Here is a 27659-nt window from a genome sequence, read left to right on the forward strand (position 1 = left end):
TAAGTGCTCACCTTCGTCCTCACCTCATATGGCATTGCCTTCCAAGACTTACATTGTGTAGGGCAATAGGTACGAACGATGTGAGCAATGCCATTGCACTATGCTGCTCCAGCGTTGGTGCGGCCCGATGTCGATAGTTGTATGCAATCGTGATATGTCCGTTGGTCACTCGGGTGGCTTTCGCCATCTTCAACTAAGGACAAGGTCCCCAGGTATTTTTCTTTGCTGAAAAAAAAAAAAACAGTCAAACAAACACTACAAATTATACTGAAATTTTGGCAGAACCTCTGTCACGCCCCGAACCCGGGTCGGCAATAAAAACTCAAATTCGAATCTGAAACATGAGTTAAAAGCTCAATAAATAAAAAGACATTGATATGGGTTGGAAAAATAAACTCCTCTTATTAAAATAACTCCAAAATCCTTACAGGGTGTACAAAAGTAATAAACTAAAATCCTTAAAACTCTTATCTAACACAACCTCAGCTCGTCTATCACTTGAGTATATGTAAAATAATAGGTAAGGGGTGAGCAACAACCACCGTCGCTCAATGAGTAGAGTATGTAATATGCCAGTCAAGCTTGCCATTTTAATCACACTATAAAATAGGATAATAATATCAAATCTTTTGCAACATAATTACATATCACATCATCCCTTTACGTGTCCATTATATCCTTCATAAATTGTAACTCACCATGTGACCCTTAATAGCCATCTGCCCTAATGTCCCCATGTGCAGTTTACATTTATCCCTTTGATTAATGCAACACTAAAGTTCTCATGCTCCATGAACATCTCAAGTAATTTCATATACAATATATATCCCATCATAAAACATTTACACAAAATCCAACATGCTTGACTTCAAATAGATAGAGATTTATAAATAGGTAAAACCCACAATAGTTTGTGGTTTTCATTTATCAGAAAATAAAAAATAATTTGCAACACATTATATAAACCACTCACCTCAATTATTAGAACCTTGGCAAGACAACCCACCTAACAAGATCAACCCATCTAACTCCAACTCTAAACTCTCTTTCTTTCTACGTGAACACCAACACTTTGCATGCTCTGCATGCTACCTTATTTCCAAAAAAAAAAAAAATATGGAGCAAAGCTCCTATTTATAGGTTGGGGAAGCCGGCAACAACTTAGTTGCAATTGGATGGTTTTGGCGATCTCAAAGGCAAAGATAAACTGGTGTCCTAAAATCTTTCCACACAACCACTTCTTGATGAAGACTAAGCAACCTATACTGCTTATTCATCAAACCTATAATCCCACGTGTAAGAAATATAAGTGACTAAGCACTTAAACATATCCACCCTTGCCACTTCCAGGTTCCATGTTGCACCATTAATTACCAATAAAATTGGCATCTAAAACTCTAAATAAATATTTATTTTTAAAATACGGGATCTCACAATCTCCCCTAAAGTTATAACAATTCCCAAACCCTGGACATTGTAATGAATAATATATGATATCCAACAACAATCACAACAGTTGAATAAGCCAAATTTGGACCTAATGCACAGTTGCAGTATGTAAATTTTTTTATTGCACTTAATATATGAATAATTAAATTCACAAGGCAATAAAGGGAGTTATTTAACTTTACAATGTTGTGACCCCGAGGCATCAGTAGTGGATGTCGATGTTGTGTCGAGCGTGCAGGGGCGGTGGTGACCACGTCTGGTGCTAATAGGTAGCACCACTGAAGAGGTTGATGATGCCGGCGCCTGGGAGACCCGAGGACTAACCAGATTAACCGCCTGGGGTCCATTTGTACTAGAGCAGTGGCGGCTCAAGTAAGAGGTGATGGAATCAAACTGGGTGCAGTCGTCACCGCCTTACGATTTTTAATAAGCTGTGACATCTACAAGCAATGCCTCTTCCAGAAAAATAAAACGATACGATACAAATTAGTAAGCGTGGGTTAATGATGAATAAACAAATGATGAAGATTATATACCTTTGTATTAGATACATCCAGTGATAGTTGACAGGACCAACAAGCAATGCCTCTTTCGGTAAGTAAACCATCACGTGGATCATACTTGCAAAGAAAGCTGGAGGGAATATCATCTCAAACTTGCATAAGACTTGGACAATGTCATAGCGTAATTGATTAACGTCCGTCTTTCGCAACGTTCTTGCCGTCAGTTGGGAAAAAAATCCAGACAACAACATGATTGGCTACATAACATCTTTCGGCAATAAGTGTCAAATACCCACAGCAATTAGGCGTTGCATAACCACATGGAAGTCATGGCTCTTTAGTCTAGCAAATTTACCTTCGTTAACATTCACATAATGCGCGATATTAGAAGCACACCCATCGAGAAACTTTACAGACAATACAAACTTTGAAAACTTTTTTTTGTCATTCGGTTTCATGGAAAAAAACACAAGATCCTTTCTGGCTTTATCATTGTCCCTATTCATCCATAAACCACTCCATATGCCCATTCTTTCCAAATCAAGACGAGCTTTGATCGCGTTCTTTGTCTTGCCCTCGATATCTAGAATGGTGCCCACCAATGTGTCAAATACATTTTTCTCAACATGCATAACGTCGAGGTTGTGTCTCAATTTTAGTTTCCACCATTACGTGAGCTCAAAAAATATAGACTTGTGCGTCCAGTTCATATGTATAGAAAGTCTGGTCCTACTCATTGTTTTCCCAAATGGAGCAAAATCCAAACGGTTAAGTTGTTCCAAAATCTGATCACCGGACCATTCTCTAGGTCTGAGGCGATGCTTTGTTTTTCTGTCGAACTGTTTATCCTTTTCCCGCTACTCGTGGTCCCATGGCAACCATCTCCAATGACCAAGGTAACAAACTTTTTTGGCGTGCCAACCAGATGTTATATCATCCTTGTATACATCGCATGTCATATAACCCCCTAGTGCTCCACCCAGAAGCCATTGCATATGCGAGAAAATCATTCACAATCCACATAACTGCTGCTTGCAAAGTGAACATCTTCCTAGTACACTTATCGTACGTGCGCACACTGTTTGTCCATAAATCCTTTAGCTCATCAACCAACGGCCTTAAATAAATATCGATTAACTTACCAGGATCCTCAATTATAAAAAGAGTCATCATCATGTTTTTTTTTCAAGCATTTCCAAGGCGGTAAATTATATGGAAATACGAAAATCGATTAAGTGTTGTGGTGTTGGTTTATAACCCCGAACATATTGAATCCGTCAGTGGCAAGTCCCAATCTAATATTTCAGGGATTAACATCAAACTCGGGGAACGTTCGATCGAACTCTTTCCATGCCTCCCCATCAACAAGATGCCTCATCACATCGTCGTCTAACCGTTTTTCCTTATGCCATCTCATGTTGGTGGCAGTATGCGTTGACATATGCAATCGTTGCAACCTAGGTTTTAAAGGCAAATAACATATGACTTTTTGTGGGATTTTAGTCATTTTATTTCGAGATGTCATTCTGAACCTCGACTAGTTGCATACAAGACATTTATCCAATGCTTTATTCTCTTTGTAGAATAAAATACAATTGTTTTTGCAAGCGTGAATTTTTTCATAACCCAATCCTAGACCATTTAACACCTTTTGCACATATCTATGGTCTTTTGGCAAACAATTGTCCTTTAGAAGCATTCTCTTGAAAACCCCCAAAAAGTAATCAAAACACTGGTTTGACATACGGTACTTTATTTTTCTGTGTATTAGTTCCACAATGGCCGTTAGAGCCGAAAAGCTCTCGCACCTCAGGTATAACTCTTGGTTGGCATTTTTTAATAGTTTTTCATATTGTTCGAACTCTGCACTGTCCATTGGTGTAGGCACGTCATCTTCCCCTTCCTGATTGGAGTTTGTCGATGCAAATGGAAAAACATCATTTATAATATCCATCACTTGTTCATTAGGATCCACAATAGGTTCAACATTGCCCACTCTTGTAGTGTTTGAAGACAAAGTATTGTCTACTTGTTCCCCATGATGGTTCCAAGTATTATAGGTCTCAACCATTCCATTCCTTACTAAATGAAATCGAACATTTTCAATTGTGTCCCTTAAATTGTTGTTACACCTTCTACAAGGACACCGGATTCTAGTTGCACCTGGGTTGTGTGTATGTGCAAAGTCAATAAAATCCTCGATTCCATCCAAGTATTCATCCACGCATCTATTCGGGTTTTGTATCCACATTTTGTCCATAATTCATGCAACCACAATAACAGTGCAACAATCACAACAACTTCATACAAATGATATTGTCACCTTATGCCTCCGGTAAGGGCCCTATCCCATTCGGGAATGCAAAGTTATGTCACGTAATTTACTGCTACATCAAATTAGATTTCGACGTGGAGGAATTTCGGTAGCATCTCGGTACAATTCTTCAGATAGATGAAGTAGATATGAAATACCTATGTGCCACCCGAAGAACGTACATAGGTGACACCGAAATCCCCATAACCGAAATCTAATCCTTCAATCATAAACTACAAACCATAACTGTGCATTTTCAAACTGTCTAAATAATGGGACAATTTAAGAATTAATTGGACTGTAGTCATGCTTTCACATCTATGCGCGAAATCCAACTAATCCTCAAATGAGAAACTAAGTTTTACTGAAAAAAAAAAAAAAAAAAACAAGTACAAAGTTAATTACAATTAACTTTGTTCATCACAATACATATTTGTACGTCACGTAGAAATTTAACAATATAATATAAATATAATTTCACAACACAATATAAACATAGCAACGTAATTTCAACATAATTTAATTAATTTTTTAAAAAATAAAACGAAGAAAATACCTTCTAAATCGTTCTCCACCAATCGCTAATTACACACAATATCCCTATAGATAACAAATTTCATGGTGTTAGTATGAATTTACATTAATACTTTTACCTTAACAAAAAAAAAAAAAAAAAAAAACATTTACCAGACACACTGAGATAGCTCAATCAACCTAGAAAAGAAGATGGAAGAAGTATTAGATGATGAATTAAGAGAAAATGAAGGTGATGGATGCCAGATTGAAGAAAAATGAAGGGGAGGAATGCAGAGGCTGATCTGCATTTTACTGTAGTTCTGCCTTTGTAGCTGAATCTAGATTATAAAGTTAACTTTTGGACGAATGATTTTATGCGACGAATAATGTGTTTGTCACACAAATACACTTTGCACGACTAATATATCATTCGTCGCACAAATCTACATTTTTTTTTCCGTTTACTTTGTAATCTATTAATGTAAACAAGTTGCGCGACGAATACTATTTTCGTCGCGCAAAATGCATATTTTTTATTTTTTTCCGTTTTCTTTTTATCAAATGTAAATTTTTATTTTAATCTAAATAAAAAAACTCAAACCTAATTAAACATTACCAAATTAATTAACAAAACTAATTTATTATCTCAAATACATATTACAATTAATGTAAATATTAATAGTCATCCACATAACATAAATTTATTAATTAAAATCAAATATAAAGTCCTAAAAATCTTATTTCATAAAAAAAAATACAATTCAACCTCAATCGTTCTCCTTCGGGGCAGCAGTACCTCGCTCTGCATCCTGCAGCACATCAAACTTCCATTGCTGAAAATACTTCTTGAAAAGGTCATCTAGATACTTCTACTGCTTCTCATCGGGTTCATCAACATCCAAATGAACCGACATTAATGCCAATAACAATAAATTAGTAATTTAAAAAAAAATACTAATTTTTAACAAAAATAATTATACATTATTTAATACAAACTTACTGATAACTCCCCCAGCATGGACTTCTTCAACTCCTTAGGCTCATTTTTCTAAGACTCAAACTTGGTAGAACATTCCCTCTGCATCAAACCCTCAATATCAAACCTAAGTTCGGCATACGCATCAGCCATACTTTTGTCTTCAAAGTAGGGCATTTGCTTACGTTGGTACCTCTCTACTCGCAATACAACTTTCCTTTCGTGAGAGCCTTCTCCCGAATTGGCCATTACCTTTGAAACAAAATGTGAAAATTAGGGTTTTGAAATTATGTTTATATAGCACTCAAAACATTTTGCGCGACGAACCACTTCATCGCTCAAAACGCATTGTAAATGCGCAGTAAATGGGAGCGGTTGGAAGGCATTTGACCATTTCAGTGAAACTTTGCGTGATGAATATGTGGAATTTTCGTTGCAAAAACATTTGGTGGCAAAAAAAATTTTACCGCGTTTTCTTGCGCGACGATAATAAGTATTCTTCGCGCGAAGTATTCTTGCGCGACGAATACTTTCATCGCATATTTTTTTTTTCCCTTTCCTACCATTTTTGCACGATAAATATATTTTTTTGTCGCGCAGGTGCCACTTAAGCTACGAAACAAAATTTCATCGTGCAAAATCTCCTCATGCAAGCTGTTTTTTCTACTAGTGACTACATTAAAACTATCACTTACACCACCGGTTTATTATTGTCAAATTAACACAGTTAATCAACCAAAAATTCAAATAGAAAAATGTTAAACACATATAGATGTTTGACATTGAAATTATTATCCAGACTCATAAATATAAGAATAATCACTTGCATAAGAAATGAAAAAAAATATATAAATCTTTCCTTTCCGTTACAATAAACTGTAAGCATGCCCTAGAGTAAGACATGTTTAAACATCCTGAAATAGTCCATTTGACAATATACCATTCATTCCAAAATTATGAAAATTTATACCAAATATTTGAAGTTGGGTCGTAGTATAGGATCTTAAACATGCTTTAAACCTACAGAATTCATGCATTATATCATGAGCAAAATTTAAATATTAGTCGAATTTAGCCTTCTCTAATCTCCATTTGGACTGAAATTGTCTCTTTCCAACTTCAATCTATCAACTTCAGTGAAAATATTCCAGCTAAAATTGGCCTCTTGATAAAACTAAGTTTAACAAATTAATAAAAAAAGCCAAACTAAAACAAAGCTTGCAGTTATGTTTTTACTTTCTTTAATCAAATACTTTTACATCATATAGACTAATCAGAAACTCTCTCGTTGTACATGTTTGTCAAACAACATGAAACTGATAGCTATAAGGGGAAGAAAAACACTAATAAAAATAAATACTATTTCAACTAAATCTATACCCCCAACAAAACAAACCAAATGCACACTAACAATATCAATAACTATAAAAAAATAAAACCAAACAGATATAACTAATGCATAATATCATTTCACTAGCAGAAAAAGAAAATTGACCTTTTGCATAGTGGCATATAAAAAATGTAGAAAAGCAGAAGCACACCACTTATTTAAAAAGACAAAAAATTTATTACATCGAAACAATGACTATAAAGTAGTTAATGTTATAAATAGGTCAAAGTTACAGAGATAACTTTTTTAATGGTAGGTGCAAGGTAGATGTTAAATGTCACATTAAAAATATAGCACAAGAGGATAACAAATAAAAGGCAGAGGAATAGATGATGTTACTGATATTTTTCTTTCGTTCTCTTCTTCATATATTTTTCTGTAACATTTGATTGCAGTTGAGTGCTCTATTTATAGAGTCACTCGTATTACTACATTGGAAATTTACAAAACACTTTTTGACAAAATGATATTCTGAATTCCCAAAATCAGTTTCCAAACTGTTATGGGAATTGAGATTGTATATGTTTAGTTATACATAATGCAAATGTTAAAAGCCAATCTGTGAGGGCATTGAAAAACTCCACCAAAATACTGTGGGCATTCACTACCCATCAGCATTTTCAACAGTTAATGAAATCAAACACTTGTTAATCTCAATCACAAATGAACAAAGCTATAACGTATAGGTAAATTTATAGTAACAACTACTTGACCTAAAAAATTTAAGAGTGCTACTGTGCCTAGTTTCTTATCTCCGGTTCTATTACTCCTTATCAATGGAATTTTTTTCGGTGATATCAAGGGAAAGCTTGAGATCTCACAGCTTTTTGAAAATTTCACTTTGGATCCCATCTGGTGAGGGTTGTTGTGGGTTGGATTTGAACGAGAGAAGTTGTCGCTTGTGCGGTGGGAAGCACCAATACTGAGCAGTGGTCGTCCTAGTGGATATGGAAGAAGAAGAAGAAAAAGAATGGAAGGGGATGTAGGGGACGATCTGGGTAGGGTTTTGCTAGTATTCTTCCTTTTTTTTTTCTTCTAAACTTCTTCTTTATATAAATTTAAATTGAATTTATATTATTTATAGATGGATTTTTTTAAGGTCTTACTTTAGGTCCTTCAAAGTCATTTTGCAAAAGGATAAATTTGTAAACAAGAATATTTATTGAAGTGGGTGGGAAAATAAAACATGAGAGGGGGAGTTGCAACACTCTAATTTAAAAACATTTTAATAAAAACATGTAATTGACAATAATTAATACTTATTCCTTGTTATCTAAAAATATAAAATATAAAATAAATTTATCGTAACAACTACTCTACCTAAATAATTTGAAAAACATTTCAATAAAAACGTGTAATTGACAATAATTAATACTTATTCCTTGTTATCTATTAAAATAAAATGACAAGACTAGATTAATGATGCACAAAGGGTTAACTACACCAACACCTTATGAGGTTTATCGAGTTTTCACTAAACCCCCCCCATGTTTGAGATATTACAATACCACCCCTTCACGTTTTAATTCACTTTCACATAACCCCTTCAGTCAAAATTCTTCTAATAAATTGACAACTTTACCCTTATAACTAATTACTTTTTTTTTTTTTTGAACAAACGATATTATCTACACTAAAAGGGAGGGGGTAGACTTATCCTCACAATGGACTATCAATAATGTGGTTCAAATTCGCCGTTAGCGAGAATGGACCTAAGACTTCTCACTTACAAACGAAGAGGAATACTCCTAGACCGTAGTACTAAGTGACCCTAATTACTTAATTAACAATAAAGAAATCTTTACAATTATATATAAAATATGAAAATATTAAAAATAAATTAAACATTAAGAATTGTCACAAAATATTTAATGCTTGATAACGGGGTGAAGATCAAGCAAATTACTGTTGTTGTAGTTCTTCATCACAAAGTGGAGGCTGCGACCCAATTACCTTGCACAAAATATTTATTCTCTTTGAACTCTAAATTTTTATACAGTTTAGTTTCTAAAAGTTTTACATCTATGTTTAGTTCTACCTTATGTTATACCCACTGCACACTTCGCGCCATATGAAATCATCAAACTTAAACGTTTAAACAACGTTCCAAAAGAATCCAACAAAAATTTCGAACAGATTTAGAGAGAGATGAGGAGAGGGAGAGATGAGGTGTAAATGGAAGATGGAGTTAAATTAAGAGATGTTAGAGTGTTGGATCTGAAAATTGGGAAAACGGGTACGAACGCAGTTGACCACAGCAAATCAGAATCCACAATGCAAATGTGATGGTCTAAAATGAATCGATCTGATCCGCAACGACTAAATGATGCACAGTGGCTGACCACAATCTAATTTTACCCACGATGCAAGACTGGCTTTATTCGCTGGATTGTCGACGCCTTCTTATCCCATTATATTAGCTTTGTCGGCGAGGGGTGGTTGTTCTTCATTTTTTAGAATTTGAATTTGTTGTTGAAGTTAAAAAAAAAAAAAAAAAAAAATTGTCGTTAAAGTTGGAGTGGTGGTTTGTGTGGTGGTTTGTGTGGTGGTTTTGGGAAAACACAGAGGAGGGTCCGAGGGTGGCTAGGGTTGAAAAACTTGCAATGGTATCGAAGGGAGGAGATTTCATGGAGCGGTGGTTTTTCTATTTTTAATGTTTTATTTATATTTTTAATATTTTTTTTCTATATATATTTATAAAGACTTTTTTTATTGTTTATGTAATTAATTATAAGGGTAAAGTTGTCAAATTTGTTAGTAGAATTTTGAGTGAAGGATCTATGTGAAAGTGAATTAAAACTTGAAGGGGTGTTTGTGTAATATTTCAAACGTGAGAGGGTTTTGTAAAAACTCGATAAACCTCACAAGTGTTAGTGTAATTAACCCGACGCACAAATATAGATAAACATATAAAATATAAGTAGCCTCTCCGTATGGCTCCCTCGTTAGCGGATGTCACCATGAGGTTTCAGACGCCACGAATATCGTTTCCCAGGAACCTTACAACCTTACCGTTCCCAATAACCGGCTGATCAGCCAAGTCTCTTCAGAAACTGAGATGAGCTAACCACATACAGTACCGTGTCGTTGAAAATCTTAGATGAATCCAGTTCTGAATTCTTTGAAACGAAACTCCAGTACAAAATCAAATCCCCGAATCAATTGTTCAAAAGAGACTTGCAGCCGAACTTCATAACAATTGTTAAAATTGCATTCCACTCCTCGAAAAACTTGATAAGTTTTACATGAATGGTGCCAAATGAAGCCCTATTCCACTGACTAAAACAGGATACAATGTAACTAGTACCAAGTTTCACTCAATTGGCCCAACAATTTCTGCAACATTATTTTTTTCTTCCGAAAATGATACACATTAAGCTTATTTTCTGAACAAAATGCTCCACAACTTACTAAATAACCGATACGAGGATACCAACAAAAACACAAGTCCTAGGATGAATCAGGCACAAGAATAAAATCCTTGCAAAGAGTTTGAAATTACAATTTATCACCAATGGGATTAGTTTCTCACTGTCGTCACCTGCTTCAGGAGCATTTGCACCACCTCACTCGAAATCCTAGAGCCCTCTGTTGATAGGTGATTGATCTTTTCCGCAGTTTCATATTCAAGACGCTTCACATTAGCACCAGAATCTCCACTGCTCTGCTTGGTCACCATATGAGAGCATGGGGAAATGCCGTAATTAGTACAAATGTAACAAGTGTCTAGGAATAGCTTCGTGATAATAAAAACTGAAGAGAGGGGAGAGGAGAAGAAGAAGAGGGGGGGGGGGGGGGGGGGGGGGGGGGGGGGGGAAGGGGAAGACACCGACCGTATGTCCAAGCGTTTTCTAGGAATTGCAAGAAACACAAGAAAATGACATTGGCCAAATGAACATTGAACTTATAGGTTTCACCAACATATACATACCGCTTGAACTTTCTTCTGGAACTCCGACTCCACATGGGCACGGTATTCAGCAATCTCCCTCTCAGCCTCATCTTTGGCTTGCTTCAGTCTAGCCATTTTAGCTAACAGAAGATCAAACAGCAAAGCACTTAGAAAACAACTGAAAAAGCTATTTTTTGGTGTAAACTTTAGGACTTCTCAAATCTAAGCACTTTATGACATCAGACTTTAGAGAAAAACACTTCAAACTCAATACCTCAGGCATAGGTGAGGATTTTTTTCCTCCAATTGAGCTCTTGGTGTTTTTCTATAAAATTTACAGTTGTCGGGGTATTTTAAATAATTATAAGAAATTCAATGAGCATATTAGGACTGCACATTCATACATCATTCACCCAAATAATGGTCTCGATTCATATCTTGACAACACAATATATCACTGTTTAGAAAATAAAAATTGCTTTCCAATTAAAATCAAGAACTCATCTTTTCACACAATTTTGCAAGAGTCCAGTAAATATACACTGCAAACAATTCTGTTTGCAAGATGAAAATCCAGAAATTCACACATCAAGCATCTGAATTAAGGGCAGAAACAAACACCTAACCGATCAATATACAAGAGGGACCAATGTGAAAGTAAAACTAAACGAAAAATTACCACTTCGGGCGGCATTGACGATGTGCTGAGCTTCTTGCTCTGCAGCAAGCAACTGCTGAATTCCACCTTGACCCCTATTGGATGCCATTTTCTGGAAAAAAAACTACAGTTGATTAAGACACTGAACAAAACCCAATTTACAAAAACTCAAACAAAATATAACAAAATCGTGAAAATCATAAATTTGAGCCACGAATGCCACATCAAAACAGTAATTGCACACTAAAATTGTTCCTCTCAGAAAAAAATATTCCTTTCCCCTTCTGATTACCCAATTCATACATTTACACATAATAATTAATCGATCTGGATGCAAATACATAGATCCAGTTATCAGACCAGTATACTGAATAAGTGATTCAATTCACAGTAACTTCAAACAGATCGGAGCTCAAAGTACCACAATTTTTCAAATTTCTCATAAGAATTCAAGAAACTGAAGTAAATTACACATAAATAGATCAAAGCAATTTCACTCACATAAAGCAAATACAGACAGAGTAACGCAAAGTCAGTACCTTTAGAGAGAGAAAGTGGAGAGAGAGAGAGAGACAGCGTCGGTTTGAGAAGTGGAAGTGAAAGATTCAGAAGAAGGCGGGGACACAGATGCGATATGTATAAACGGAGATGACGGCGACAGACCTTGTTCCCGCATCCAAACGGTGACGTTAATGCGATTCACAATAGAATTGGGCTTCTGGGCTTATCTGAGCTGTACACGTGTACATCTAATCTCCAAGTCCTTTTTGGTCAAGTAAAAGTTCCAATTTTATGGCTGCACAACGTGAACCTTTTGAAGAAAATTTAGTTGAAAATTAAGATTTCATTGTAAAATTAACTGGTAATATGTTTTTTTTATTAATATGAGATTTATTTTTAACACCAACACGTCCCTTCAAGTGTGACGAATTTTCAAGTTTAACACGTGACCAACATAAATCGGGTAACATGTTACACATGTGGCCATTGGACTTCACACGAGAGACAACTTGCTTTCATATCATGAAGAAAGTTGAGGTCCTACAATAAAACCAATTGACAATATAGGGAGCAGCCCAACCTTTTGTAAGTCCATGCAAGGTCTCTCATCAATCTGTGATTAATTCTCAACACCTTTTAGGGTTTTTCTTCATAAGTTGGTGTAAATGCTTTACCGCATTAAGCATGGCTAGATTTCATTACATAGTTCATTACAATAATAGACTAATATACATGCAAATACCCGAGGAACAGCTAAGCAAAGTAATAAAATTACCAGGAAAACTGTTCGATTACAAAACTTGATCAACTATGAGTTCCGATGTAGAACAAATGTCTTGCATAAAGAATTTATGTATATGTCTATATACGAAAAGTGTACGCAATTGAGTGTAGGTGAAACCAAGTTAGGCAGAGAGCAGAGGGAGCATTGAGGGGGAGCGAAAAGTGCAGTCACACAGGATCTCAAATTTGGAAGGGTCCCTAAATTTTTGCCATCTAACATCATGTAATAATGTTCCATATTTAAAATATTATTTTTGTTAGCACTTTAAACCGCATTCTGCACTCCTTATAAGAATATTTCTTTTTCTTTCTAAAAATAAAAACTTGGAGTACAATTAGATATTTTGAGTGTTAATAATAATACCTTGAAAAACGACAGTTTCTTAATTTTATAATATAACAACGTTATATATTCAAGTGAACTTTAAAGTTAGAGGTCTGATGTTTTTATTTTCGCGTTTGGTTATTTAAGATAAAATTGTTTTTGATTATTTAGTGAAGGTTATATTTGTAGCTCTTTTTACCTATCATTGAGGGCATTTGTAAATATGCAATCAATGAGTGGTAAAGTTTGTTTTGATTTTTTTTTTTTTTAATAAACAATATTATCTACGCTAAGAGGGTGGGGGAGTGGGCTAAGCCTAACAATGGACTAATAATAATGTGGTTTAAATTCGCCTTTGGCGAAAATTGAACATAGGTACTTTCACTTACAAGTGAAGAGGAATACGACTAGACTGTAGTACTAATTGACTTTGTTTTGATTTAAGTGAATGTTTTCTAGTATCAATACATTATCCTACTTTTTAAAAACTTAAAACTATCTTAAGAAGACCCCTTTACAAATTTTTCACAAAACCTCCAAAATCAAAGAAGGAATTGGCAGAGAGGTTCAGAGATCCTCTCTCTTAGCCAATTTTTACTCATAATCTGCTTTTGACTTAATATTCTTCTTCTTCTTGTACACAAAACCTGCCAATCCAACCAAGCAAATGGCCCTAAGCACAAAACCCGCCATTGTTGATCTGTTCTTATTCTGGTCAGAGAGTTATAAGCTTCATCAGATTCTAGCTCATCAAGCTCACCACTCTTATCCTCAGCTCTGTAGTTGGAAGCCAATAAGGCTGAGGAGCCAAGTTTGGAGGAGAAGTCAAATCATTAGTATCCAAAAATCGAGAAGATCCCGTTTCAGAAGACAGTGGCGGAAATTGGAGCTTGAATTGGACTGTAGCCATAGTAACTTTCAGGAGCCTGAACTTTAATGTATGAAGGAGCATAAGGGTAATCTTGGAAGTAAACGGGGGAAGGGGAAGTAGAGTAGTCTGGAGAGAGAAGCTGGTTGTTTTGAGATTCAGGGGCAAATGTGTCAATGTAAGGTTGTGGTGGTGGTGGTGGTGGATTGTATTCATCTGGATCTGTTGAAGAGGCCAAATAGCCTCTGGCTTCAGGAGAGAGGCTTTCGGGGTAAGAAGATTGTGATGGAGATTGAGCAGCAGCTAGGGAAATCGTCTCATCATCTGTAGGGATGGTGTCATATGTGAGTAAGCTTTGTGGGGATTGTTGTGAAGCCATTGGCAAAGAGAGCAATGTGATACAGATCATGCATATTTTGGAGAACTCAGATATTTCCATGGTTTTGGAGATTAGGGTTTTAGAGAATGTAGAAAGTCTTTGCTAGATTGTGGAGATTTTGGAGAGTGGCATATAATATATAGAAAGGTAATCAAAGAAGAGATATTAGTTACCATTGGGAAATGTATTAATTGGTGGGAAAATAATGGGATTCAATTTTCATTTGAATGTGTGTGAGATTGTTATTCTTTGGTATTGAGTAATTAAGTGAATGTGACAACTTTGTTTAATAAACGATATATTTACATTAACTGATGGGGATTAGGTTAAGCCACATAATAGTCGGTCCTAATAATTTGGTATCAAACGAATGTCGAACTCAAGACCACTTATTAGTGGAAAGGAAATGAAGGTGACCACTTTTATATGTGTGTAATGGTGAAAGGGTTGCCTTGTATTCTTGTCCAATTTGTAATGTTCAATTTGACCAGTTAATGCATATTTAAAGATAATTAGGGCATGACATTAGCCCAAAGTATCAATCATGGCATTAACCCATTGAAAGAAATTTACAAGCCCTGAAAGCTACAAATGGAAGCAGGTACAACACAAGGAAATGGCATAAATTTCTACATTTTGTTCTCAGCTAAATGCGGAGCAACAAAGTGAACAGTTGGTGGATGAGGCACATGGGCACCATAAGGTTAGTAATGAGACTCCTTCAGGTTGGGTGAGACCGCCGTTCGGGATTATGAAAGTCAATTGTGATGGTGTATGGGTAAAGGAGTCCGGATGGATGGGTGGCATGGGATTTCGCAGGGATTTTTAAAGGGGCGGGGGGAGGAGAATTTTCCATGTGCATCTAGTTTAATGGCGGAGGTAGAAGCGGTGCAGGCAACTTTGTTGGCTTGTGTTGATATGGAATTTGATGCAGTTCATATTGAATCAAATTCTAAGGGACTTGTGGATATGATTAATGGCAAGGTTCAACCAAATGTTGCAATTGAAGCTGTTCTTCTTGATATCCAATATGTGAATAAGTGGCTGCAGTCAGTGGATTTTATTTTTGCTCCTCATATTTGTAACACGGCAACACATCTAATGGCCTCTTTCGCCTTACGGGAGGGGGGCCTTTATGTTTGGGATTGTTTTGAGCCAGAGTGGTTGTTTAATACTTTGACTTCTGATGTCAACCTTTCAATTCGAATATAATGAAATTCTAACCTTTGGAAAAAAAAATTGCTGTGGTTTGGCTTTGCCATGTTAGATATTGAGAGAGGGGCCATTGTCATTCCTAGCCACACAAATATTGTCTCAATTTAACTACCTATTGTTAGGTATTGAGTTTTATCACAAAAGACCTCGGTGTTACTAAGAGTAAAACCATACACTTATATATTGTACTTTATTTTCTCAATTCCCTGATGTGGGACTTATATTCAACATGGCGGTGCTTCTCAATTCCCTGATGTGGGACTTATATTCAACATGGCGGTGCTTCAAATGGTGGTTGTAGTGCTCATTTTTGCCAATTAGGTTATTTTAGAGCTTTGATTGTTTTGAATTTTATGGGCTTGGGTAAAAATCATGCCTAGTTTAGTGATGTAAGTTTTGTAGTTTGTGCGTCCTGTCTCTGCTTTTATTTTATCCTTTTGGGCTTGTTTTTGTTGCTTGATTGACAATATGTTTTTGCTTATTGTGCAGATGTCTTTGTTGTGCTATTGGAATTTAGCTATGGAAGTGCCAACACAATAACACAATGCATTTGCTGATAACTCATCACTAAGTAAACGTAATTGATGACACAATAACAAACTCAAATCATGTTATAAAAGGAAAAAGAAACAAAAAACATAGCAGAATGCAACATTAAGGCACATTTAAAAGGAGTGCCTTTTGTACATAGACAAAAGCTAACACAATTGACATCCTCAACACCAATACAGTAGTAGTAATATACAAATTCCATGCTTTCAGAATAATCCAAAGTTTCTCAGACCATTGAGAAACACACAATAGTTCTCTTAGAAATCATATGTTGGGGGAGCTCCTGAAAGAACCCAGAGCTTTAACAGCTCCTGCTCTCAAGATGTATTGATGATACAGGGCAGCAATGGCAGCTCCAATGAATGGTCCAACCCAGAAGATCCACTGAATAAGTAAAATAATTAGAATTAAAAAAAATAGAATTGGTTATGAACTTTTAATCAAAAATAAAATTAAATAAAAAAGTAGACAACAATAAAGAGTATTAAATTGTGTTATATTCACAGTTTATTATCTATTTAGTGTCTATTAGTTTTATTTTTGATTAAAAGTTTGTAACTAAGAGAGTAAAGTGAAATGTGTGTACTTGGTCATTCCAAGCCTTGTCGTTGTTGTAGATCACTGCAGCTCCAAGACTTCTAGCTGGGTTGATACCAGTACCAGTGATTGGGATTGTGGCAAGGTGAACAATAAACACAGCAAACCCAATTGGCAGTGGTGCCAATACCTTCAATTATCAACATAAACAAATCATTAGAGTTAGTAATTACAAATTAAAATCAATTTTGTTGAAACTAAATGCAAAATTAATTTATACTTACAGGGACATGGGAGTCTCTTGCATTTCTCTTGGGATCAGTGGCAGAGAAGACAGTGTAGACAAGAACGAAGGTGCCAACAATCTCAGCACCCAATCCAGTGCCTGTGCTGTAGCCATCGGCAAGCTCATTGGCTCCACCGCCATACTTAGTATAGTAAGAACTTTGGAAGGCTTTCACTAGCCCAACACCACATATGGCTCCCAACGACTGAGCCACCATGTACAATACGGCTCTCACTAGTGACACCTTCCTTGCCAAAAGCAGCCCGAATGTGACTGCAGGGTTTATGTGACCCCCTACATATAACAATGCACATCATAGTAAACCATAAGTTGGATGCTAACTTGGAGATGTTTTTGTGAGTAATGGATCTGGTGTTACTAATTCATTCAAATTATAACAAATAATGTGTAACGGGTGCTATTTATCTAAACCCTAATTATTGTTCATTATCTATATCATTCCTTACTCCTTAGACTAAACTTAAGAATTTACAATTTAAGTGGACTGATAGCATTACGTTAGAATGTCACTGGCGTTAGAGATTCAAAATCAAAGTTTGTGTGTAATTGAAGTGGTATTACTAATCCATCGAATGATAACATTATGGGGACAACTTTAAGTGGATTGGCAACAATGCATTAGCACATGTAATGTTCTAGTTAGATCGAAAAATGACTCACTAAACCTATTTTACTTAATTCATGAAAATAATTAATGGGTTGGAGAAAGAGAGAGAATTTGCTTAAGATTGAGATGAAACCTACCAGAGATGCCAGCAGTGCAGTAAACAAGGACAAAGATCATGCCACCAAAGGCCCAAGCAATACCAAGAATGCCAACACCACCACATTGGTCTCCGTTTAAGGCAGCGTCAGTCTGGCTCTTGTATCCAATCACAGTGAGCACAGTGACGTACAAGAACAAGAGAGTGGCAATGAACTCAGCTATGATGGCTCTGTAGAACGACCACTTCCCTAGCTCCTGCGCATCGATTAACGGCTCCGGCGGAGGGTCCTGGTAGTCCTTGGCTGAGTACCCACCTCCAACTTCAATGTCTTTGCCCATGGCGAGAGAGAGAGAGAGAAGGATGAAAATGAAGTGAGCTTATTTTTAAGGTGGTGATGTTGGAAGAGCCAGTTGTTTGTGCTTGTGATGCATAGACTGGAGGGTTTGGAGGGGTTTTATATTGGGGGTGGAATTAGAATGGAGTGGAGTTATGGAATATAAAACTTGATGGGTTGGCCGTCCAAGCCATCAACTAGGTCACATATTTTCTTTTTCTTTTCTTTGTTTTTAGGCTGCGTCTGATTTGAATTCTTTGAAGACAATTCCAGTGAGGTCTATAATGAATTATTAACTACTGAAGTACAAGATAAATTACTGTTTAAACTTGACAAAATTGTTACTTGTAAGTTCTAATTTTATGCACATGTTTGTGTTACAATGATGTGAGTTGAGTAAACATATGACATAATATGAAACGAGATGTAAACTCAATGTTGTAACTTCAAACTCTTGTGAAACCAAAATGCTGGAGCTAATCTCATACTTGTATATACGAGTTATTTCATGTATATATCTAATAGAACATATATATTTATATACCTTAAAACATTATATGCTTGATGATAACCAGAGATTTGTGAATAATTGTCCTAAATTTGAACAACGAGAAAAAAAAAAACAACATAAAATCATTATGAGATACGTGTAATCACACGTACTGGATATTCATCCTAAACTATTGTACATGATGATTACACAAACCAAAACTAATGCTTAAGATTTAATTATGCCAATTAGCTAGCAAGAAGATGATAATGTAGATAATTATTAAAGTGACCAATCAACCACTGGCTAAGATCTTGAACCATTGTCGGAGTGACACGTGGCCCATAATCTTGGCAATTGCAAGCCTCAGCCGCCCCAATGAAGGAGGAGGAGGAGGAGGATGTGGACGAGATGTCAAAATTACGTTATGATTGTGAGTATGGTGAGAAAATTGACAAAGCGTGACTCATGCACCGACCATGCAAACACTACTCACCACCACCCCATCCAAGTTTCCAACTCAGACCTGCCTCACCCTCTGCTGTTGCTCTCAACCACTCATATCCAGCCACGTTTCGTTGCTCTGGCCGTTAGCAATTATTGTTTCCAGATTAATCATTCGAATGGAGTTTAATTCTGATCTTTTTCTTTTTTTCTTTTGGGAAAACGAGTTTAATTCTGATCTTAATCAACATTATCTTGATTAAACCCTAATACAATTACTAAGTAGAAGACGAACTAGAGAAATTAGAATTACGACCTAAAACTATAAAAAAAAAAGGTTATGGCTTATATTAAGACACGTGTCAGATAAAAGAAGGCCTTGTCCAGAACTTTGTCTTGTTATTGAGGTGGCGTCTGTCCTTTACCAGGTAGTGGCGGGCGGAACCGAGAAACTTCACGAAGTCTTTGATTTAAGAAAAAGGAAAAGAATCATATGGATTAGGCAGTTAAACTTTTCACAGTATTGTAGAAATTTCGCGGCCGGTTTAGTTAAGATATATTCAATCTTTACATGCAACGATGAGGTTTCAAGTTCGACTAAATAATATATTTATAGTAATGTTGATAATAAATTATAGCTCGTTGTGATTTATTGAGAGTTAATGACATATTATAAAAGTTTCTTGGTAAGTATTTTACTATTTGTCAACAAAAGAAAAATGGTTTTTGAGCTTCGAGTTTCTTAGTTTTGAGAGCAAAGATTTTGTGACTATTGTGTGTACGTGATTGTACAATATTACTTTCCTTGCCGACATAGTGTTATAAATCTACTTAAACTTTAACGTGAAAGTAGTGCCATACATACATTCATTTTCACTTCTCACACATTCTTTTCAATTTTCGGTTGTCGGATTGAATGAATTGAAAAAGATAAATGACAACAAAATTAACAAGAGTGTGTGAGAAGTAAAATGAAATGTGTGAATAGAACAATCCTAACGTGATTATCTATTGAACCAAACTTTAATAATGTACATCCTATATGTTGTCTCTTAAAATTTCTTATTCATCTCGGATCTTTATCAAATTATGTAGGTGCAGCCTTTGGTGTAAAATGGTATCTCTTTTTCTTGGAAGCTTTAAGGAAAAGAGTTCCTACAAACGTTTTCTTAAACAAAATCATTCAACAACTTTTATTTAATAGAAAGAGGGAGAAAGAAAGAGAGGAAGAGATAGAGATGAAAGAGGAAAGATGAGAGAAAGCTAGGGTGAAAAGGACAGAAAGCTGGTGGGAGTGTGAGAGAAAATTTTCATTGTGACCGGTATACGGGATGATACATCACGTGTTTTCATACAAATGATGGGATACATGTGTTAAAAAGTTAATAACTTAAAAAATAAAATTTCCCACCACTTATATAAAAACACATGGTATGCCCTCAGTATTTCCGGTACAATGAAATTTTTTTCGTAGTGTGGACCGCGCCTCAGGCATCAGGTTCTCGTTGGACCAGTGCAATGTCTTTTAACATTTTATTATTGTTTTTGTCCAAATCATTAAATAAAGTTTCTTGAAAGTTTTTTGGTAAAATTTAAATTTAAAGCTTTCAGTAATGTCCTTTAGAACACGTTTTTAAGATTTGTTTTAGAATTTATACTGAATCATGCATGAAATAACATCTTTAAATATATAGATGTAATGCCAACACAAAATATGAACTCAAACTTAAATTGTTCGGGTTTGGATTCAAAGCGAGGCTTCTTGTTTTTAAGGTTGAAAGGATGACAAAAGTGAGTTGATTTTAGAAAATCCACCTTGCCAATTCCTTTTGATAAAATTCCAATTATGCCTTTGCTTGCACCTTTTCTTTTTTATTATAAACGATATTCTACACTAATCTATACTATAAAAATGAAAAGTGTTTGAACCCGAACCAACAGTGTATCGGACAAAAATACCCTAACCAGGCAATCTATTTGCTTTACTTACATTTTATCAAAAGAAAGAGAACCAATATAGCAAAGTATTAACTATTAAATACTGAAAGAGAAATGACTAGCTCCACATTTCTCTAATTACTCTATGTTCATATTCTCCTGCAGGAACAGTCTTCTCATATGTAATTGTCACACATACAGTAGTTGTGAGTCATGAGGGTCCCTCAAGAATGTTAAATTTTTTATCAGGTGTTGCTTGCCCATCTTTTACATCTCTCAACATCTAATGAATTAATATGAATGAAACCCTTCGAAAATTCTAAACATAATATTACAACTTGTAAAACAACGGCATAACTTATAAGATGGAAGCCAATGACATTGAAACTATTGTTAATTTGTTTGGACATGATCTCAAAATCTTACTCCAACCCAAGTCCAGAAACTTCTACAAACTCGCACAAAAACTGAAAAAAAAAGAAAGAAAGATATATATATATATATATATATATATATATTAACAGCCGTGACATGAGAAGAAGATGTTCATTTTTTGGACTCCTGCAGGTCTTTCTCCTCAGCCTCCAGATCCCACTCTTCAGTTATTGTTTCCAATTCAGGACAAGTTGAAGTCTTGTTGTGGGATATCAAAATTGTAGGTGCAACTTCCATCCAAGAGCACAACAATCTCATCTGCATCTGCTTTGCCATTGCAATTATTGATCAAACAAAAAGGCTTCTTAGTTAACTTCCTGCTCAGTGTGATCAGCTGTTTAATTCCAAGCTGAAAGTTACAGAAGTGGCTTTTTACTCAAATTGCTTCTGGAAAGAGATGAAGAGAAATGAGGTTTTGTCGCAGACTGTTGATTAGGGTTTTCTAGTAGATTGTTGATTGAGGGCTGTGGGATTTTGGGGTGAAGGGAATGAAGATGAAGGTGGCTTTTTATTGGAGTGAAATTAAGTACTCAATAATAATAATAATATGTTGGTGAGAAAAATGAGTGAAGGAGATTACACCAGCAGTTGCAAATAAAGTACGTCTCACAGTCTCACCCACTTATTACTGAAAGGCATGTGAGGAACATGGAAAATGTGGACAAAACAATTCTGATTTAACGTGTTTCTTGGCCCACAATCATAAAAAATAATCTACCTTGAATCTTAATGGCCAATCTATGAGGTGTCCTCCACTGTCCACCAAATTGCTTTAATTCCTGCATACAACAAAAGCCTGTTCCTATTTATGTGTGTGCATTATTTGTTCCAAAATTCCAATCGTTTTTAGCTGATCTTCGACTTCTCACAAACAATAATAATAGAGGGACAAACTTTACTACAAAAAATTTACGAACTGCAGATGCATGCAATGTGATATCAACGAGTAAGATTTGAAAAAATAAATTATGTACTTCATCACCTTCTTCTACATTCATTATTAGAATTTTGGCTAAAAGACATCATTTTCATTAGTGTCTATTATAAAGAGTGGACACTCACATTGGTGGCAAACCTCAATTGTCACCAAACAGCCACTAAATAAGAATACATGTCCTATGTAGAAGTCTTTATTGTTACATACACCACCAATATTGCATTGGTATGTATATGAATAGTACAACATTTTTATATTTTATAGTTATTTCTAATATTCAAAATATCTCATTCTCCCTCTTTTCATTGGCTAGATTTGCAACTAACGTTGGTGCCATTCATACTTATACGCACACCAATCCTATGTGTCTATATTAGGATCAGTGGCTTTGAAGATATACGCACCAAAGTGGGTGTTAATTACAACATACAGCTATCCAAATGGTTATATTTTGAATTGTATTACATGCATTTTAGTAATAGCTCTATACTATATTAAAACACATGTTCTTAATATAAAATTCACATGAAATTTAAATTTGCAAAAGGATTCACATTTCCAACCAACCACACTTTATATACAATGGATTTATCAATAACAAGGTTTGTGCTACATAAGAAAGCATATTACATTCAACGATATTGTCCAACACAACCAAGTACCCAAGGGTGATGACAGTGCATTTTATCCCACCTATGTAGCTATGCACATCCAATGTACATCAATCTAATAACTAACAAAATCCACCCAATTGGTTCTATGCCTTCCCTTTGGCATTTCTAGTATATACATCAAGTAAAATTCACAAAAAGGATCATAGTTAACTTTTCACTTATTGATGCCAATGACATTCACCATGCTCCACTGCATCTCTAGTCATCCTTCCTGCCTGAAGTTGCCACATAAAGACACCAGTTTAATATATTGCATATAATACCAAATCAAAAAACTAATATTCAGGGCAATGCTTGGTTCAAGATTGAATGTCAAAATATACAAATCTTTCCATATCCTACAACACTTTCATTGAATCAATACTTCCTATAACTATTACCTTAATCAAAAGTGAGATGCTATTACAGGCATTCTTCGAAGTCTTGGGCGTCTACATCGCTTTTAACTCGAACCTTATCATTATCACCAGTTGCATGTTCCACAACCTATCTATCGCACAGATCATGATCATGTGTTGAGGACATATCAAAGAAATAACGTGGCTCATTTTGATTGCAACGTGCCATTCAATATCTGTTGGATCTTGTACATAGAACACTTGTAGTGCTTGTGATGCAAATATAAAGGGGTCACTCGCAGACGAAATCTTATTGAAGTTAACCAATCTAAAGCCATATTTGTCTGTTTTTACTCCCTGCCCAGTATTTTTGGAAGTGCCATCAAACCAGTTACACTTCTATGTCTTGCAACCCAATTTGATAGTACGTAACCCAATTGAAAAAAAAAATGAACTGAGGAGCTTTATCTGTTGAGAAATTGAGAGGGCAAGGTATGAGAAGCAGATAACCAGCATCATGCGAGTGGAGCTTCCTCTACCCACGCCCATTGCCAACTAAACGAGGTCGCTCACTGTCTTGCCCGCTACGCCCTATCCGCATCCTGCAAGTGCTCCTGGTTCGAGGAACTGCCTAACTTCATCATTGATGTAATACTAGCTAAGAGATGCTAATAGGGTCGAAGGCTCTGTCCTTCTATGGATTTTGACTTCTGTCTCCCTTTTGTTTTTCACTTGCATCTGTAGGTTTTCTTCTCAGGAGATTTCTTCTCCCCTTGCAATATATATCTCAGCTTTCAAAAAACAAAATTAACCAGCACCACTTCGGTGCCTAAAAAATAATTAATAAAATTAAAATGCAGAAGAAAAGCATTTTTAAGAAATAAAGCTATTTAACATACACCAACAGTTGGTGTCTCCATTTTGAAGGTCACCGATATCAGTAGCGTCCAACTATAAAGACACCAAAAAATACTAAGAGTGCTTGCTTTATGTCTGTGGTCACCAATTACAAATGATGTGCAAACATCAGTGTCCTATAGCCATAATTCTATTAGTGATTAACATTTTTGTGAATTTACAATCAAAGTTGAGTATTGGAGTCGCGCCCCATATTAATTGTGTTTGTAAATGTAAACCTTCAACATCTACTGCTAACCTCCAATTCATCAACACCTGCACTTCCCATAACCGGCCAAAATGTCCTTTTTTGGGTATCCCTAGATATTACTCTAAAGAATCAATTGAATCAAAATTCATTTCATCGACTAATTTTCATTAGATAAACAAATACACACGGTATTTCTTATAACTGCTTAAACAATCAAAATTATAATTAAAGAGAACTGTCAATTTTTTTTTTCGAATACAAAGAGAATTGTATTCTAGTTAGAGTGTCAGACAATTACCCATTCGCAAAGTGGAGGGATACCCAACAATTATCACACTTACTTTTCAGAAAGAAGATTCCCATTACGAACTATGAAGGCCCCCAATAGAATTTAGCACTCATGACACATTAACTTATCTGTAATTAAAATGAGAGGAATTGAAATGAGTAGGAATTGAAATGAGAAGAAGTTGGAATGAGGTAGAATCAGAATTAGAATATTCGTGTTGAAACTATTTACTTAAATTTTCAAGAATTGATTGGATGTTATGCTTTTGGTTATCATGTAAACGTATTTGTTGTACTATTGAAATTTACTTATGGAAGCACCAACTCAGTAACACAATGCATTTGCTGACAATTCATCACTAATTAAACATATTGATGACACATACAAACTGATCAGATCATGTTATAAAAGGAAATAGGGAAAAAAATAGCATAATGCAATATTAAGACATATTTAAAAGAAGTGCCTTTTGCACACAGACAGAAGGTAACACAATATTAACATCCTCAACACCAACACAATAGTAGTAATATACAAATTCCATGCTTCCAGAAATGCAAAGTTTCTTAGAACATTGAGAAAACACAATAATTCTCTTAGAAATCATATGTTGTGGGAGCTCCTGAAAGAACCCAGAGCTTTAACAGCTCCTGCTCTCAAGATGTATTGGTGATATAAGGCAGCAATATCAGCTCCACTAAATGGTCCAACCCAGAAGATCCACTGAATAATTAAACAACAAACATAAGTAAATAATTAGAAAAAATACGAAGAATTAGAATTATTAACTTTTAATAAAAAATAAAACTAAATAAAAAAGTAGACGACTATAAAAAGTATTAAATTGCGTTATATACACGGTTTATTGTCTATTTAATGTCCGTCAATTTTATTTTTTATTAAAGTTTGTAACTAAGAGAGTAAGGTGAAAGGTGCATACTTGGTCATTCCAAGCCTTGTCATTGTTGTAGATCACTGCAGCTCCAAGACTTCTAGCTGGGTTGATACCAGTGCCAGTGACTGGGATTGTGGCAAGGTGAACAATAAACACATCAAACCCAATTGGCAGGGGTGCCAATACCTTTAATTCATCAACATAAACAAATCATTAGAGTCAGTAGTTAGAAATTAAAATCAATTTTCTTGAAACTGCTAACTGAAAATTAATTTATACTTACAGGGACATGGGAGTCTCTTGCATTTCTCTTGGGATCAGTGGCAGAGAAGACAGTGTAGACAAGAACAAAAGGTGCCAACAATCTCAGCACCCAATCCAGTGTCTGTGTTGTAGCCATCGGCAAGCTCATTGGCTCCACCGCCATACTTAGTATAGTAAGAACTTTGGAAAGCTTTCACTAGCCCAACACCACATATGACTCCCAATGACTGAGCCGCCATGTACAATATGGCTCTCACTAGTGATACTTTCCTTGCCAAAAACAGCCCGAATGTGACTGCAAGGTTTATGTGCCCCCCTACACATAACAATGCACATCTTAGTAAATCATAAGTTGGATGCTAACTTGGAGATGTTTTTGTGAGTAATGGATCTGGTGTTACTAATTCATTCAAATTATAACAAATAATGTGTGACTAGTGCTATTTATTTATTCAAAACCCGATTATGTTTCATTATCTATATCATTCCTACTATTAGACTAAACTCAAGAACTTACATTTGAGTGGATTGGTAGCACTATGTTAGCATGCCACTGACGCTAGAGATTCAAAATTAAAAGTTTTGTGTGTTAGTGCCATGGTATTATTAATCTATTTAATGATAACATTATCGGGACAACTTTAAGTGGTTGGCAACACCGCGTTAGCACATGTACGTGATGTTCTAGTTAGACCAAAAAATGACTCATTAAATAGGTTTTACTTAATTTTTGAAAATTATTAATGGGTTAGAGAAAGAGAGAATATTTGCTTAAGATTGAGATGAAACCCACCAGAGATGCCAGCAGTGCAGTAAACAAGGACAAAGATCATGCCAACAAAGGCCCAAGCAATACCAAGAATGCCAACACCACCACATTGGTCTCCGTTTAGGGAAGTGTTAGTCTGACTCTTGTATCCAATCACAGTGAGCACAATGACGTACAAGAACAAGAGGGTGGCAATGAACTCAGCTATGATGGCTCTGTAGAACGACCACTTCCTTAGCTCCTGTGCATCAATCAATAGCGCCGGTGGAGGGTCCTGGTAGTCCTTGGCCGAGTACCCACCTCTAATTTCAATGTCTTTGCCCATGGCGAGAGAGAGAGAGAGAGAGAGAGAGAGAGAGAGAAGGATGAAAATGAAGTGAGCTTACTTTAAGGTGTTGATGTTGGAAGTCGTTTGTATCTCTAATGGGAATATAGTGGAGAGTTTGGAAGGGTTTTTTATGGGGGGTGGAATTAGAGTGGAGTGGAACATGTAATTATTAAACTTATTGGGGTTGGCCGTCCAAGCCTTCTAGGTCACATAATTATTTTTCTTTCTTTGTTTTTAGGCAACCCTACATTTATCTCGTCTGGTTGGAATTCTTTAAAGACAATTCCAGTAAGGTCGCTAATGAACAATTAACTTCTAAAGTACAAGGTAAACTACTGTTTAATACTTACAAAATTGTTATTTATAAGTTCTAATTTGTATGCACACGTTTATGTTATAACAATGTAAACATACATAGAAAGCGATAAAAAGAGAGAATATAAGACGAGATGTAAACCCAATGTCTTAACTTCGTACTATTGTCAACTAACTAATCAGATACATGTTTGTGAATTATTTCATGTATATATCCCTTGAAAAAATT

At 35.6% G+C, this 27659-nt stretch overlaps 2 protein-coding genes and 1 pseudogene across 2 annotated transcripts; all 3 read right to left on the reverse strand.

Annotated features, from left to right (window-relative positions):
• Nucleotides 1-10337: 10337 nt before the first annotated feature.
• Nucleotides 10338-12369, reverse strand: LOC137744944 (V-type proton ATPase subunit G1-like). Its single transcript, XM_068484764.1, has 4 exons — nucleotides 12238-12369; nucleotides 11720-11810; nucleotides 11080-11180; nucleotides 10338-10812 (listed from the first exon to the last, which is right to left on the reverse strand). Exons 2-4 carry the CDS (start codon nucleotides 11805-11807, stop codon nucleotides 10669-10671), a joined length of 333 nt encoding a protein of 110 aa, XP_068340865.1. The 5' UTR covers nucleotides 11808-11810; nucleotides 12238-12369; the 3' UTR covers nucleotides 10338-10668.
• A 3933-nt stretch (nucleotides 12370-16302) lies between these two features.
• LOC137745109 (probable aquaporin PIP2-5) lies at nucleotides 16303-18325 on the reverse strand. Its single transcript, XM_068484990.1, has 4 exons — nucleotides 17910-18325; nucleotides 17143-17438; nucleotides 16908-17048; nucleotides 16303-16705 (listed from the first exon to the last, which is right to left on the reverse strand). Exons 1-4 carry the CDS (start codon nucleotides 18208-18210, stop codon nucleotides 16586-16588), a joined length of 858 nt encoding a protein of 285 aa, XP_068341091.1. The 5' UTR covers nucleotides 18211-18325; the 3' UTR covers nucleotides 16303-16585.
• Nucleotides 18326-25241: 6916 nt separating this feature from the next.
• On the reverse strand, nucleotides 25242-27189 carry LOC137745231 (aquaporin PIP2-2-like; annotated as a pseudogene).
• Nucleotides 27190-27659: the final 470 nt, after the last annotated feature.

Source organism: Pyrus communis, chromosome 9 (assembly GCF_963583255.1).
Source record: "Pyrus communis chromosome 9, drPyrComm1.1, whole genome shotgun sequence".
NCBI classification, from domain to species: Eukaryota; Viridiplantae; Streptophyta; class Magnoliopsida; order Rosales; family Rosaceae; genus Pyrus; species Pyrus communis.